The following is a 16,319-nucleotide window of genomic DNA, read 5'->3' as shown; positions in this document are numbered from 1 at the left end:
TGAAAATTTAATTTACTCAATTTTCAAAATTTTACAATCCAATCAACCTAATATTCACCCTGAATGCTTGGTATCTTCAGCTGAAAGAGGATTATTATTTTTATGTGTATATGGGCACTTTTGTTCCTAAAATTGAGGCTAAACAGAGCAATTCCTTTAGAATTTGAATCAATCTCTTAGAATACAGAACTAGAAAATAATGAAATAGCTTTAAAACATGTATTGATGTCACTGTTTTTAAAGAAAAATTGATACAGATGAAATTTAGAGAATATTGATAAAGAAATGAGAGACCCTTTTCTATGTATCTTTTAGAACCAAATAAGAGTGTATTTATAGATATAAATGACTGCTCCCAACAAACACAATTGTTAGTTTTCAAAAATCCGACCAATATATTTTCAATAAATACTTATATTAATCATTAAAAATAAATATAATTTATTATTTAATTACCTTTATCTTTACGTGCAAGTGGCAAGCACCTTTATAATATATTAATTATGTAATTTTTTTTTGGAATAAATATTAATTATGTATTATTAATTTAATTAATTTCAAGATCATTTAAAGCTTGGAAAGCGCATCCATGACTATTTTGCACTTTAATCTACTTTAATCTAATTATTATAAACTTATTCTCTTCTTTATTTAAATAACTCTTTGGCCGAAAAAAGAAAGTTTTTGACTGGAGGGTAAATTGTTTACAATTATACTGCTCCTATCTTGGGCTAAAGGTTTAAGACTTTAGACTTTAGATTCCCAATTGAAAACTCAAAGTCAAAACTGATCTTGTTATGCAATTCTATCAAAATTTGGAATTAAATATCTTCTTCATCAAAGATAAACTGATCTTTTTATGTAATTCTCTCATCTCATTCCACTTCAAGACCAAGCCCATTTGAAGGATGATAGTGTGCTACAGAATTGTGTTGTTCCAAAGAATGTGCTTGCTCTTTGTAATAGTTGCCTTCCTCACCATGTTGGATTGGCTGAATTGCTGATTGAGGCTTTTGTCTCTCCATTGCTTAAGGCCTTATTATCATTTGGGTTATGTGTAGTGGTTGTAGGTGTGGTTATGTGGATTTGGGATGGTTAAGTGGACGAATATGCATCGGTTTATGAATGAAAATTCCAAGTTTTTTCTGCATTAGCAATACTATTCATAGCATGTTTTGACATGTAGGAAAATCTTCTTTATTAAGGTCTTTAATATGTTCTGATGGAAATATCTTAAACATGGTTAATTCGTCATGGATGTTATACTTCATCCGAAACGAACTGGTTTAGCTTGGATGGATATAATAATGATCCACCATAACCATATAATTATGATCACATGGATATAAATTGCTTCTCTTTTCATTGGAGCAACTTGAGCTATGTAGCCGCAAAACTTGGATAAGATTCAGGATGGAGTCTGGATGAAGTAGAAAGAATAGGACAATTGTATTTGTAGAGATCTGTTTATGTAGATTCTGTCACATAACAATAGTTCTTACGGTTGTAGATAGACTGATAATAACCTATACAAAAAGCCACACCAGTTCTTTTTCTGGTGTTGGTGCTGGAGTAATAGTAGAACCAAATACAGGCTTAAGCTATAGAGAGCGTAGAAACTATTCTCTTGGCATATGTAATAAGAATAGGAAATAAAAGAATAGAATGAATACCGTAAAATTGTAATAGTAGAAAAAAAAAAGAGGAAGGGATAGAGCAACAATCGGATTTCAACATTTAGGAAGATCAGCAGGCGGAGGTAGCAGCTTCTGTTTGCGGCCCTTTCCATCGTTGACAACCCATGCCATCTTCAAGCCCCAGCTAGTGTGTACTTCCAGATGGCAGTGCATAAACCAGACACCTATTCATGCACAATCAAAAGTTAATCAAAAGAAATAGGCAACTACATTTTGTTCGATTAATGGTGAAAGAATATTTATCTAAATCGATTATTTATCCACGTAAAATGATTTGCCAAGTTACCAGCCAAATTTGGGTGATTTTGAAAAATGTCTATTTTATGTTACAAGCTTTTCTTTTTGTTTTTTTCCCTTACAGTTCTAACAGGGTCAGGATTTGATCACAACCTTGCGTCTATCTAGTCTGATATATGCACTATTATCTTCCTACGCTGACCAAAATTTTGTAGTGTAATTTCATCGTCCATATGCGTATCTGATAAGTAAATTACATTTGAGTTGCCGTAATTATGTAACTCACCAGGATTGTCTGCAAGGAAACGAATGGCGACCCATCCACCAGATGGCACACCCACGGTGTTCCTCTCCGCGGGATCTACAAGATTGAACTTGGCAGGGTCCTTCTTGGGGTCAAAGTTGCCAACTCCTTGACCCAACACAAAGAAATTGAACCCATGAAGATGTAAAGGGTGGCTTTCTGCACCAAGGATGCTAGTATCCTGCATCACCAACTCCACGCTAGTGTTAAAAGGTAGCGCCACCACCTTGGTGCCACTGTCCAACATTATGTTTTTAGGTGGTGTGCCTGTGTAATTAAACTTGAATGGTGGGTTCGCTGGGAAATTGGTGGTGTATACTCCTTTCGATCGGTTAAAGGTGAGCCTGGAGAAGAGCAATATTTGGTTGCACAAATGTAACATTGTTTACTGCAGCAGCTGGCCTAGTGTTGTTGGGACCTTGGCAAGTTTGGTTTTGTGAGCATGGGAGTATCCCTAGTCCGACTGTGAAGAAGAAGCGCCTATCAACATTTTTTTGGAGCTTTAGCAGGGAATTTAGTTGTGGCGAGGCTACGGATTTTCTGGTTGAATTTCATAGCATAGGTGGAGTCATTAAACTGTGGAAGTTTTGCTTTAGAAGCGGGAGTTTCTTGTTGAGTTTGAGCAGAGGCAGATTTCTCATACTCTAGGAATTCCGATTGTCGTGGTATTGTCAAAAGTGGCAGGGCCAGTGGCATAAGGTCGGCTGACAGAGCAAAGTTGGCGCCGGAGGCCTTGGATTTGGCCTTGAGAAGGACATTAGTGGTCTGCCCTGGAGTGATAAGAACAATATCTGTTTTGAAAGGTTTGACATAGACTGCATCGGCTTCTACAACAGTGACGGTGTGGTTTGCAATTCTGAAAAAGAGCTCATCGTTGAGTGCAGCGTTGATCAGGCGCAGAAGGTACGTTTTACCTGGCTTCACCTTAAGCTTGAATGTTTCTGCATAAATTTAGTTTTCTTGCTATTAGTGTGTCCCTGAACTTGAACCTTCCGGGGGAAATTGACAAAATATTGGTTTGCTTTAGTGACATTGAATATAAGTAGTACCTTTGGCTGAGCAGTTGTAAGAGGGACCTGGTAGACCATTAATGGTGAAGACATCTGAGATATTTGGTGCCCCTCGGTTGCCATGGCCTGGTTGATATAGTTTCTGTGTCTGCTTTCCACCACTCGCCTGCAATTCGAGGCAAAACGCAAAATTAATTCAAGATTCAAAATTATTCTTCTTCCAATGCCTGATGTGAAAAGTTGTGTTAATTACCAAAAATGATAGGAACTTCTTTGAATGGTTGGGGAAATGGATAAGAGGCATGTCGTTTTGGGAGGATGACAATAGGTCCATAAAGAGTAGCTCTTAGCCAAGAGATGTGAGCATGCCAAAATAAGGTCCCTCTTTGGCCAGTGATGGTGAAGTTGTATACATAGGATTGTCCAGTCTGAATTGGACACTGAGTGATATAGGCCGGTCCATCAGCCCATCCAGTCCTCAGCTGTCGGATTCCATGCCTAGTTTCCAAGTGAAAAGCCAACATTTGATCAACTTTAAAATAAAATGCTTACCATTAATAAAAAAGAGAAAGCATTGGGAAGCCAGATTTCATACCAGTGAAGAGTGATATTGTATTGAACATGGTTAACCACCTTGATGAGAAGGCGATCACCTTCCCTTGCTATTATTCGAGGACCTGGAAACTGGCCATTGACGGTCACAATGCTCTTTGTTTGGCACAACCTTGTCACATTTTGCGTCCTAATCTGTACAAGATTAACAAGAAAAAGACAGAAAAAGGGGTGGAAATGTTAGCCTAAGCTATAGCATACCTAAAAATGCACTAAAAGAGCATAAGAAATGGGAAATTAAAACTTACGTCAAACTTGTAGCGCCTGGTAATGCCTGCATGCTTTGCAAGTGCCAAACCAGGTAGTAACGAGACAGCACATAACGCTAGGAGAAAAACCCTGATAAAGGCTGATGATGTAAGAAGAACAGAACCCATGTCTCTTTTCTGTTTTCTTTTAGTAATATTTTGTTGCGATGATCTGTCAAAAATGATAAGGATAGTCAAGGTGGGATACAACTTGTTTGGATGATGAGAAAAGGAACAAGTGAGGCAGTTTATATAGTGGGAGAAGGACTGATTGGTTTGTTAATTAGGTAACTAAAGATTCAGATAATCCCTGTTTCCACTGTCGACAAGCTTTGTCTTCAGCAGAAACTTGCGTATTTTGTCCGAGTAGCTGCTGGTGAATCCCTTTAGAGTGATGTCGAAGACACAGTCTATTTTTTCATAACGGAAATCTAATTTTAACTTTAATTCCTCATCTTAAAATTCCAAAGTACCCCATGAGCTTGATGAACACATGTAAACAATGGTTAAGGTTACAGTCAATCAAGAATTGGTCCATTTCGTTCATTAGCTGCTCTTTCTCCTATCAGAAAATCTTTGAAAACCCATTGAATGATTCCAAATTTCTCATTAAGGATTGAAATGAACCATTTTTATTCATTTTCAATTCTTTGTTCTTGGACATGAGGAATTATCTGAGGTTACAAATGTCATTGAAGTGGGGTAATAATTAGTTTTTAAAAACCTTATATGAACCAAAATGGTTTGAGTAGGACAAAAATCCACATTATTTTATAGTTAAAAAAAGGGTGGAAAGGGATTGATGAATCCATTTATCAGAAAAAGGGGGGTAATGCGGGAATGGGTGCTGGGTAGCCTTCGACCTCCTACCCTTTGATACTTGCTAATCAAGCCATAAGAGAATGTATTTAAACCTTCTGGTTAGCTGTCGGTTGTTCCTAACTGAACATCTCCAAGTTCCCTAACAGCTTCTGATAGTTACCCTACTGCAACATATCTTGCACCACCCTTAACTCAATAGATCCAAACCTAACTCTTGTTTCGGTCTTGCCTTCACTAACTGGATCATGTTAAGGAATCAGCATGGATGAGACCATATGGTTGATTTAGCAGATAAAATTGGTATCAAATCCATCTCTAAATGACTAATTTTAGATATAAAACTTGTTCTTATGGAAAAAATATGAATTTATGACAATAAATTTTACTCATGTTTTGTCCAACATTCAAACATTGTCTCCTACCAGATTTTTCAATATACTGTTCACAACTGTAATAGGTGTAGCAACACAGCCCTGAGTCCTGGGCCGTGGTTCCCCCTTATCAGCCAATGGAAACACTAAAGACAAGAAAACTAAAAATGTGATATGCTGGATGTGACATATTCACCACAGGTTTTTATCCCAAAAAAGAAAAAAAAAATTTGGTGATTGTCTTTCGTTTGGAAAGAGAGAAAGAAGAAAATGAAATAGATTCATGCCTTTTACTTTTCTCTAAAATTAATTCTTTTAAATTGAGAAAATAATTGTCTAAAATATATTGAATTCCATTATTTCAATTTGATTTTTTTGATTTTGATATTAATTGATTAATAACAATAATGTTTTTTGATTATTTCGCTGAATATTTAATATTTAAAATTTATAATTGAATAGATTATAAAATCGATCAAATATTATATTATGCAGAAATGTTATGTTATTCATTAGTTGATATAGGATTGAATTTATTTTCAGAGATGGAGCTAGTCAACTTTAATCGGAGAGTCAAAGATGAAGATAAATAAAGATTAAAAATTTTTAAAATTAATATGTTCAATTTAATCAATAATTAAAAAATTCATAATAGATAATATTTTTATTTAATATGTATATAAAAAAGAACAAGAAAAGAAAACTTGAAAACAATGAGGATGATCAGATACTTCTTAAAAATGAATTAACCTGACTCACGTTTGAGATAAGCATTGAGCCTTGGTGGCTCAAGTGTAGAAGAATCATTTAGACGATTTATATATACTTTTTAAAAATTTGTAATAGACAATAATTTTTGATTTATTTCTATTAAAGAATTTATCAATTATTTTCAATTTACTCATACTTTAATTAAACTTAAAAAAAATATAGTCAATATCTAATTTCTTATTTTATTTCAATTTAAACTTAATATACTAAATATAAAACTATAATACATAAAATATAAATGGTTAAATAAGATATATAAGATTGCATACAATGGTTAAATATATAGATAGAAAGAAAAAGATAAAAAAATGTGTAAAATATTCTTATTTTTTTGAGTTTTGATCAAAATTACATAGAGGTTTAGTAGTTTTGAAATAGATATTCCTTCCCAATGGTACAAACACTGTTAATAGAAATTATGAAAGACTAAAATGTCTTTTTTTTTTTATTAATTTAAAAAATTATTAATATATTTTTTAAAAAATAAAAAAATAGGAAGTATCGACCAATGCTCCCTAGCTCACCAAGAAAGGGGAGCACCGACCAGATGGGGAGCTTTTTAATTAAAATAGAAAAAGAAAAAGAAAGGGAGAGAAAGAAATGCGGAGAAACTTAAGAATTAAAGTAAAATTAACTAGAGCTTATGGAATTATTTATTAATTTTTATTTATATTAATTATTAAATAAAAATTATTTTAAGAGGATTATTAAAAATATATAATAAATAAAAAATTTAAAAATTTTTTAGGAGCCACAACCCTTAAAAATATATTACTCTCGAGAGTCATTAAAAAAATCATATAATAAATAAAAATTTGACATAATATACAAAAGAACCCGTAAACTATTTAAAAAAATTCAAATAAACTTTTAAACTTTTACTGTGTTCATCCAATCTTTATATTTTATTTTAAATCAAATAACTTGTACTTTTTAATTTGAGTCAAATAAACCCTTATGATTAATAATAAACTTAATCAAAATGTCATTTGTTATTCTGTGTCATGTAACATTGATGTAATATGTTAAAATATCATAACTGATTATAATGTAACATATTGACGTATCATAATTCATAATGATAGGACATGCTAATATGATTATGTAGTCATATTTACCCTTTACATCAATGCTATTTCAGTGTCATGTGATTATAAAATGACAAGTAGCATTTTTACTAATAACAAATTAGTCAATCATTAATTATAAGAGCTTATTTAACTCAAAATAAAAGTATAGAAATTTGATTGAAAGCAATAAAAAAATAAAAACTTATTTGAATATTCTTTAATAGTTTTGAGAGCTTATCTGCCCCTATTTATTTTGATTAGATTATAAACTTAAATAGTTTTACTTATTTTTTTAGAAAATGTAATCAAAGATTATTGGAAAAAATATTTGAAAAAATAATAAAATCTATTCAACTTATGGATTCAACCATTATCGATTTTAGTATATAATTCGATTAGTTTTTAAATATTTTTAAGTTTCTTATTATTTATGAGAATTCGATTAAATCATATCTTCCGTTAAATACATACTTTCAATCATTAGTCAATCGTTAATATTTTTATTTGTTTGATAGTATGATAATATTTAAAAAATAATTTTATCATTTATTAATTTTAAAAATTACTATCATAATTTTTTTTTTACAAAAAAAAAATTTAACACCCTTTTTTTGGGCTTGAGGAGCACCTATCTTGTGCTTCCTTCCCTTAGGACACCTATAGTAGTGTGGTTAGTCAATGAATGGAAGCATCATCGATCATCACGTTGTTTGAAGAAAAAAGTAATTATTTTATTATTTTTATTAATAATATTTATATTTTTAAAATAAAATATTTATTTTAAAAATTAATAAATTTATTTAAAATCATGACAAAAAGTTAGTACGAAGATATTTTACCCAAATTTTAAATGGTTGTCACCTTTTGTTCCTCCAGAATTTGGACCATCCGTAGTGGGCTGTTCTGTGCATTTACAACATGAATGAGTGTTGTGGCCCAAAATAGAAAGTTTGGACTTTTGAGTGCTGATTGATTACAATTAACTGCTACTATCTTGGGCTAGAGGGTTTATCCCTTAGACTTTAGATTCCCAATAGAGAATTTAAAGTCAAAACTGTTATTTTTATGTAATTCTACCAAACTTTGTAATTAAATAGTGTCAAAGTTTCAAAGACAAATGCCATTGTTTGTTGTATAATAAAAAATCAAATTTTGTATAATAAAATATCAAAATAAACTATATTTATTGTCAATAATTATCTTAATTTATTTACAAATTCTATTATTATGTTTATTGATAAATTTATGAAAAATTAGCTGTACTCTTTGTAATAACACAAATTATATTGTGAAAAAATGAAGAAAAAAAATGAAAGTAAAACTATTAAATTAATGAAATTGGAGTTCATAAACACTGCAACCAAATGGTCCTTCACCTAGATGATAATTCTCTACCCACCAAATAAAAATAAAAATAAAAATTATGCAAGGTGTTAGTTTGGGGCCTGTTCCCTAATTGCCCACACCGAATCTCTGCCTAGCCAAATCACACCGCATCTGAGCCAACCCGATCCTTGACTTCTCAAGATCAAATTCCATCCACACATTTTGTTGATGGTGATGACCAATCACGTAAGCTTCCACGCCCAGGAGGTCGGAGTTCCCGAAACTAAAGCACCACACCGAATCATTCCCCCTTACTTCACCCGGGACCTGATATAAAACCCGATCACCCGATACCACCATTTCCGCCCCGGTAAAAACCAAACTCACGGAGGGTAAATTTGGCAGATTATTTTGACCAAGTGGGACCCGGTAGCATAAATCCATTGCCCCTTGAAAGACAAAATTCGGGTCCCCTAAAACCCTTAAAACCCCACCGGTTTGGTTCAAAAACTCTGCTCGTAAAACATTATAAACCGGTCCGAGTAAGAAAGTGAATTGGGTACCCGAGTCAACCATGGTTTGACCTGCCCCGGTATGATCCGGAACTAGAACCGATTTCGGAATGGGTAATAACTTACCCGAAACTTTGATCCCTTCAAGTTGAACCGTATAAGCGACCCGATCAAAATACGGCAACGGTTCGGAGATTTGGATTAACGGCGTGTAGTTTAACGGCGTAAGCCACGTGACATTGGAGTCACCAAGTAAAAGGAGGCCCAAGAAATCGGAACCCGAGATGCAATACGAGAATTTTGGGAACCCCATTTGGGAGACAAAAGAGAGGGACCCGCGGTTCATGCCCATTAAACCGGTGGTTTTGGAGTCTTCGGCCGAGTTGGAACTGAAAATGGAGTCCATGCACCCGAAAACCAGACCCGAGATGTTGTCGAACGACCCGAGATGGAAAATATCGGACGCGAGATTTCCTTCGGAGGATGAAGCGTCCGCGTAGGAAAGAGTTGCGTGGCAAAGGTTGTCGGAGTCGCATGAAGCTGGGATTGGGAAATCTTGGGTTCGGTTTATGCATGTCGGAGAAGAACAAGGGATTGTTTTGTACGAGGAAGATTGAATCGGGTTGAATTTTTTCGGGTCGGGCTGGTTGTTTTGGGTTGTTTGGTTGCAATGGAGCCAAGAGAGCTCGCTTCCAGTGTCAAGAACCATGGAGACATTCTGGGGTGGAGTGCCTACTGTTAAAGAGACAATGAGGCTAACGTTATGGTAAAACTGAAGCTTGTTCGGAGATCTTAGGATTTGGGTTTTAAGCGGAAAAATGAGAGTTTTTGGTGGAGAAGAGAAAGAGAAATGAACCTGAATAAGCAAAAACAAGAAAACTTGGAGATATAATGAAGACAAAGAGAGGATTTTGAGAAATGGTTTTGAGTTAGAATTGAAGATAACGTAAGATTTCATGGTGTTCTTCTGTCAGGTTCTTTTGGCTAGTAGTTTTTCTCTTCAACTGTCAAACATGGAACAGTTAGGTAAAGGTTGGAGTTGGAAAGTTGAATGGAAGTGAAGTTATAAAGATCTTTGTTTTTTTGGTGACAAAGAAGCTGCCTTTTTGGGGGGAGATAAGAGTAAGGAATCTGTTGAGTGCACTGAAATATTTGGAACCCTGGTCTGATTTAAGAAGCTTCTTTTATTTTATATGTCAGCTGCTTCAGAAAAAAAACTCTTGAGGCTGAGATCTATAGTACAGAAGAACTAGAGACTTCATGACGATGATGGAGCTTAAACGGTGCCGTTTGGAATGTTTGGGACCAGACAGGACATGACATTCCTGTTTTGTTTGTTCACGTGTCAGCGCAGAACTAGGCCTGGCCATAACTTCCCAGTCTAGTTTGGTGTTTGTAGTTTTTTTTTTAACAGTGATCTTTTTCCAATATTTGATCAAGACTCAACATCCACTTACTAGCTCAGATATTTCTGGGGAAGAAAAGATTCCCAATCTACTTGTCTATTACTTGTTCTCATTCAGTCATTTGATTCTTTCAACTCTTAGATCACAAGGCAAAACATACCTTTTCTTGAATCGTGCAATCTGGTTAAGGAACCTGGTTTCTTGTCTTCTGAATTAGCTTATCTTTTGGTTCATTCATTCATTCCTTTCTTTTCTTACTCTTGAATTGATGCTATTCGTCATTGCTATATATGGTTGACAGCTGACGCTGCTTTTTCTTTCATATAGAGAAGAAATGTTAGTAGTGGAACTTTTCTGGTATGCATTCATGGTCTGAATAGAAAACCAGTACAATTTTTGCTAATAAATTGGGACCTACATCTTATCAATACCATAGATCTTATTGCAATGATTTTGTGGCTTCTGCTTCACTGCAGGGTTAGGCTGTTCTTCTTCAGTAGGTGATAGACTATTCACTGATATAAATACTGCACTCCTAAGTAAAAGGGTAGGTGTGAATTTTACTTATATTCATTCAATAGCTGATGACTATATGATAGGAAAATGATGATGATTGGGGTGAAGATATAATGTTTGGGTTTCTTAGAATTGAAAAGGAGATCCTCTCAATGTGAAATCTCTGACACCTGAAATGCATTGTTGCTAAGGGGGGCTATGAATTCTTGTGTTACTGTCCAATTTTCTTAACAATTCGTGGAATGTGTAAAGATATGACAAACCCCATTAAATACTGACAGAGACATATAACCCAAAACGAACTTCTTGACTATCAGACCAAGGAACATGAATCCTGTTAGGAAATTTTAGAGAAAAAAAACTTTTAAGTAATCTGTAAGAAAAATCAAACGATGGACATTCTCATAGTATGGATGCTGTTAATGCAATGCAACGTAATGGATTGCAGTCCAAACCGAAAAAAGATGGATAAATTATTTGACATTAAGGTGTGGGATCGTACTAGATTCTTCAAATCCAAGTTCAGCTTGGTGCACTCGGTTAAAAACATAGCTATCAGGTAGTTGCACATGCCTTGCTGCATTGTTTACAAGCAGGGAATCGTGGGTTGGGGTCCGGTTCTGGTTATGGTAACCCATTCCCGCGTTGGTTTTGGTGCTTAAAGTGTCAACTTTATCTCTGTGACGTTTCTGTGGAGGAAAAAAGAGAACAGTTGTGTTCCATTGACGGGATATCAAAATTCAATCCGGTACTGTATGGTGTAGCTTGTCCAGGATTTCAGAACTCATGGTCTTGTCAACATAAAGGACATTGAAAATGTTCCCCACCATTAAGCAAGAAAAAGTAGATCTTAAAAGCAGCTTAGGGATTTGGTATATTTTAGATTCTTAAACAACTTAGCTACTTTAATTGATGTTCTCATGCTTCAGATGATGCTTTTAATAGGTTCTTTTGGCTGAATTAGATGATTGTATTGTGGATTCGTCTCTTCAGTTCTTCTTTAACTTCTCATTTAGCAAAAATAATGTAATATTTCTTATATAATATGCTGGTCTGAATGATGATCCATCAGTTTCTGTTGACAGGATATTTACTGATATAACAGGCATTTGAAGCCAGAATTTTATGATATATATGAAAACTCCGTTGGCAAAGTCCTGGCAAGGACTCAATTGCCGGAGAAGGGCTCCCGAAAAGGAAGAATTGGTACTTGGAAGACCTGGAAAGGACCCAAATAACCAAAGTTGCTACTTGTGTTGTGATCCATGAATGATTAATTAAAGATTCTGAACAAAACATAAGAAATAATATACATACTTCCTGTCTTAAAGACCTAACTGATTCATATCTGATGCTACGAGCTCATCGCGCTGTATGTGGTTGTCACCATGGATGGGAATTTACTCGTGATATACCTCGATCATCTAAACAAACCAGGAACGAGAAATGCCAGAATTGGGAACCCCTTTGATCAATCGAGTTGGCCAGCTATTCTTGAAATAGCAGAATATGTGCCAAAACAAGCAATCACCAATCCTAGAACAGCAATGCAAATGCAGACTGCTTTCTGAATAGGGAACACAAGAAAAGATTCATGTTAGGGGTCTGTTTGGTCGCAATAAAAAAGTTGGATAAGGGAAGGATTCTTACTTGTAACTTCGTTAAGCTAGCACGAAGTATGCTGAGGTAACAGGCACATGGGAAGATAATACACTGTCATGAAATATTGAAACAGGAGAAATTGGTTCAAATTACATTTATTAAATGCCTCTGAAGAGCAAATATCAGACCTTTCCAAAGAGGGAACTTACAATTAGCATTGCAAGCAAAGATCCTACCAATGCCATCACAAAAGCTGCAGTAGAGAAAAAAAAAGTAATAGCTTTATACCTTATAAAGCATATTCTAAACCAGACAAATGATTAGAACCATAATGTAAATGTTATTATTTACCAAAGAATGGAACTGTCATTGCAACAACTACAGTTGAAATCACTAAAGCTGTTCTGATGATTATAGAAACTCCATATGATCTGAACCGTGTCATCGAAGGTACAAGTTCTTCGACACTCAATGCAATGGGAGTGAGTGTCAAGGCATACTTTGATACTGTGATAATAACCTGAAACCAATACACAAGTCAATTTGTATGAGCAATGTTGATTGTTTGAATCATAAGTGCTTATAATAGATTGATCTTGGCCTGTTAAAAAAGGATGTATAGGAAGCTGAATGGTGGTGTTTCAACATACCACTGTCCAAACGGCAATTTTAGAAGCTGTAAATTTTATGGGCATGTTTAAAGTAAACTGAGACTCAACTGAGTCACCAAATATCAGAAAGCCAGAGATTGCTGCCCCTGTGCACACGAACCAACAAAATATAAAGCTGGAACACAGGAAACAGAAGTCAACAAAGCTGATTATTCCCAGAGGGAGAGGAATAGGGATACTTATAGGAAGGTGAAACTTTATGTGTTACCTGGCTACAAGGACAAGTGGGAAAAGTGAGGGCTCTTTCATGGAAGAATATATATTTGGAAAAACTGAATGGCCAGCGTAGCAGAAACTGTATATACCAACTGAAATGGGAAGGTTTGCGAGGTTAAGAGCAGTCCCGCTTCCATGAAACCCGACTTGATCAACTGCCCCAACCCATAACAAGCAAAGTACCACTAAAATTGAAGCTCCTACTCCACCAACTGAACATTTAGATAAGGTTAAGATCAGTAGTCATAGCTTAACAAGTGGAACTATGAAACATGAAATTTGGGGGATGTGGTATATTGATCGTATGAGAAACCTGAAAGGTATGACAGCAAACTAAGGTCTCGGAGCCAAACCGTTGGGAGAACGATCAGAGCTCCTACGATCGAAAATACTTGATGAGCGTCAAGATATATTCCAGCAAAATCTATGCTGGCGTTTGGGAAAATCGTTGACAGGTTATCACTCATCATTATTACGTACTCCACGCACGCAGCCTACAGATTCAGAGATGTTCACTTTTTAGTGCAGAACATGAGACAAGGCAGAAAAAATGAATAGAGAACTGTGAGAGACAAACAACCGAAGAAATCGCTGCACTTACATATAATTCTGCGTACAAGATTACCTGCATTTCACAGATTAAAACCAAAGTGTTAGTCCTTTTAAACAAATGTGAAGTTCAACCAGAAGCATTGGACAATTTTGTTCTTATAATAAACTTACAGATACCATTAGTCGACCAGCTATCCCGAAAGCAGCCTGTCCAATATCAGGATAAGTTTGTAGGCCAGGAGAGCTTTCTAAACATCTCTTTAACAAAATCCCAGTATAACAGGCAATGATACCAAATATTATGAGTAGTGAGAGGCTCAACCACCCACCTTCTTTGACTGCATAAGGAGTTGTAAGGAGTCCTATGCCGCACAGAACATTGATTCCTACATAAAGAAAAAGATAGATTGAAAATCATGGAGCATGACACAGTTAGCCAAACATTTCAAGAAATTTCAAGTATTGTTGACAAGACTGTCATAAATTATGCTCAGCAAAGAACAATGCGTCTGCATACAAGCAGAATCCCAAAGTTGTTTTAAACATGCACATGCATCAACTAAAAGATCCCGAAGCATCTTCTTTCTATAATTCCAGTGATAAAAGATATAAAGGATAATCAGAAAAACATTTAAAGCACAATGAGAAGCCTCTATAAAGTCAAGGGCTCGTGGATTCAATAGCATGCATTGACAGTGACAGCACACAAATTCTACACTGATTGCTAGGCAATAAATGAAGTCCTGTGCTATTGCAGGGAGGGGTGGGGTCACAATTAGGGTATGACTGTTTTCAGATTTCCAATAGAATTAAATTTTAATGTTCCATAAATTCCTGGGAATCGAAAGGGAGCTTTTAACCACACAACGGTCTTTTCTCTGTTTGAGCATACTAAAACTGAAGGTGATTAAATATCAAGATTGAAGATTGCATGGTTCATTACCATTGATTAGTGATTGGGTAAATGAACACTGCCTCTGTGATGGTGTTGATTCATTAACGAATATTCTTTGCTGCGAAGCTAGGAGAGTAGAGGTGGGCACTTCTTCATCAAAACATCTTTCAGCAATGAGTGGTTTACTGTAGGAGGACTCATCATCATTACTTTGATGTTTGCGAATTGAGGAACTGCCTCTTAATCCTGTTGCAGTAGTTCCGCTTAAGAAACTAATGGATGGAGGTGTAACGCCTTTGAGCATATCCATTGATTCCCTGTATGAATTGAACAAAGGCATGATTCTGCTTGTATAGTTTTGTTTCTTAATCCAAATTCTTGACAAAGTTTATCTACTGCACCTACGTTTGATCTTTTATACAACATTAGACAACTATTATCTAGGCTATGAAAAGCGCATAAAAAGTCTAAATTCAAACTGAAGAAGAACGAAATTCAAAAGGAATTAATGACAAAGAGAAACCTGTAGCTTTGAGGCCATGTGGTATTGTTAACTTCCAGGCAATTACTAGAAGGGTTTCGGGATGCGAGGGTGTTATCAGATTCTGTGTCGTCCCCGCAATCATCAACACATACCCTTTCAGCTCGGTTTTCTTCATCGTCTGTCTGGAATGCATCTTCCCGATCGAAACCAAGATCCTCATCTATCTTCATATCTTCCCTTTCCGCTTGGTTTCTTGATTCACAAAATTAAACACTATATACTGATGGCAGAACCAACACCAAAAACCTCAGAGAGACAGATCAAAGTTTTTTATCACTCCCTGGAAGTTCTCTAAGTTTTTATAAAACAGGAGAGCTAGAGAGAAAGAAAGAGAGAGAAATTAAAACGACAAAGAAAAAGAAAGGAGATGTTGGCTTGGTTTCTTCTACTTTTTTTTATGAAAGCCCGAACGAGACGGGATGACAGCATGCATCTCTTTTCATGCATGGATTGGTCTCTTGAACACGTGCCAGTTCCTTAGCTGCTTTCAAAGTCAGTTAATGACCGACTATTAATAGTAACCATGGAAGGAGATATGAGGAGATCCGAACTTGTGGATGTTGATTGTCATCTCCATCAACACAATTCTTCCTCTCTGGTTTAGTTGTTGCCTCTTCAGTTTTCACCACTTCGTTTTGCTTTGAGAACTAGGGAGGATTTATAAGGTGACCTCCTCAGATAATACTAATATTAAGGATATAATATAATTTTTAAATGCAATCCATCCCAAGAAATCATGATAAAAACTTGCACATCTCCTTATCCTTAAAAAGTGTGAAACCTCGACTTTTATAGACGTGTAACTTGAGGTAGGAACGATGACGTGGATTAAGGGTAATCTTGTTATTTTTTTGGTGAGCTTTTAAAAGTAAGTTTTTAAATATTGTTAAGGTCTAAGTAAGTAAAATAAATAAATAAATAATATATAACAATATTT

The 16,319-nt window shown here is 35.2% G+C and overlaps 3 protein-coding genes across 3 annotated transcripts; all 3 read right to left on the bottom strand.

Moving 5' to 3' along the window:
• Nucleotides 1-1,439: 1,439 nt before the first annotated feature.
• LOC110420165 (laccase-4-like) lies at nt 1,440-4,313 on the bottom strand. Its single transcript, XM_021433371.2, is given in 12 exon segments — nt 1,440-1,861; nt 2,221-2,576; nt 2,578-2,732; nt 2,734-2,886; nt 2,888-2,943; nt 2,946-3,179; nt 3,288-3,362; nt 3,365-3,385; nt 3,388-3,414; nt 3,502-3,746; nt 3,844-3,995; nt 4,109-4,313. Coding segments are annotated over 12 exon segments (1,734 nt in total). The 5' UTR covers nt 4,238-4,313; the 3' UTR covers nt 1,440-1,730.
• Nucleotides 4,314-8,487: 4,174 nt separating this feature from the next.
• PCS1 (Eukaryotic aspartyl protease family protein) lies at nt 8,488-10,314 on the bottom strand. Its single transcript, XM_021433734.2, has one exon. It carries the CDS (start codon nt 9,936-9,938, stop codon nt 8,595-8,597), a length of 1,344 nt encoding a protein of 447 aa, XP_021289409.1. The 5' UTR covers nt 9,939-10,314; the 3' UTR covers nt 8,488-8,594.
• Nucleotides 10,315-12,256: 1,942 nt separating this feature from the next.
• Nucleotides 12,257-15,968, bottom strand: LOC110420681 (Transmembrane amino acid transporter family protein). Its single transcript, XM_021434057.1, has 11 exons — nt 15,362-15,968; nt 14,887-15,155; nt 14,115-14,329; nt 13,993-14,016; nt 13,705-13,885; nt 13,384-13,603; nt 13,155-13,290; nt 12,856-13,024; nt 12,714-12,757; nt 12,553-12,615; nt 12,257-12,469 (listed from the first exon to the last, which is right to left on the bottom strand). The coding sequence occupies exons 1-11, from the start codon at nt 15,550-15,552 to the stop codon at nt 12,374-12,376; spliced, it is 1,608 nt and encodes a 535-aa protein (XP_021289732.1). The 5' UTR covers nt 15,553-15,968; the 3' UTR covers nt 12,257-12,373.
• Nucleotides 15,969-16,319: the final 351 nt, after the last annotated feature.

This window comes from Theobroma umbraticum, unplaced genomic scaffold (assembly GCF_002168275.2).
Source record: "Theobroma umbraticum cultivar Fairchild unplaced genomic scaffold, ASM216827v3 scaffold_86.0, whole genome shotgun sequence".
NCBI classification, from domain to species: Eukaryota; Viridiplantae; Streptophyta; class Magnoliopsida; order Malvales; family Malvaceae; genus Theobroma; species Theobroma umbraticum.
The sequence above is the reverse complement of the archived record's forward strand: the minus strand, read 5'-3'. Positions and strand labels throughout refer to the sequence as shown.

Excerpts from the sequence above, each read along its gene's own strand:
- LOC110420681 (XM_021434057.1), bottom strand. The coding sequence starts at position 15,552 with ATGAAGATAGATGAGGATCTTGGTTTCGATCGGGAAGATGCATTCCAG. Across the intron at positions 14,330-14,886 it reads TACCCAATCACTAATCAATG|GAATCAATGTTCTGTGCGGC; the intron begins GTAATGAACCAT and ends TTCTTTATGTAG. Across the intron at positions 13,291-13,383 it reads CCACTTGTCCTTGTAGCCAG|CTTTATATTTTGTTGGTTCG; the intron begins GTAACACATAAA and ends CCTGTGTTCCAG.
- PCS1 (XM_021433734.2), bottom strand. The coding sequence starts at position 9,938 with ATGAAATCTTACGTTATCTTCAATTCTAACTCAAAACCATTTCTCAAA.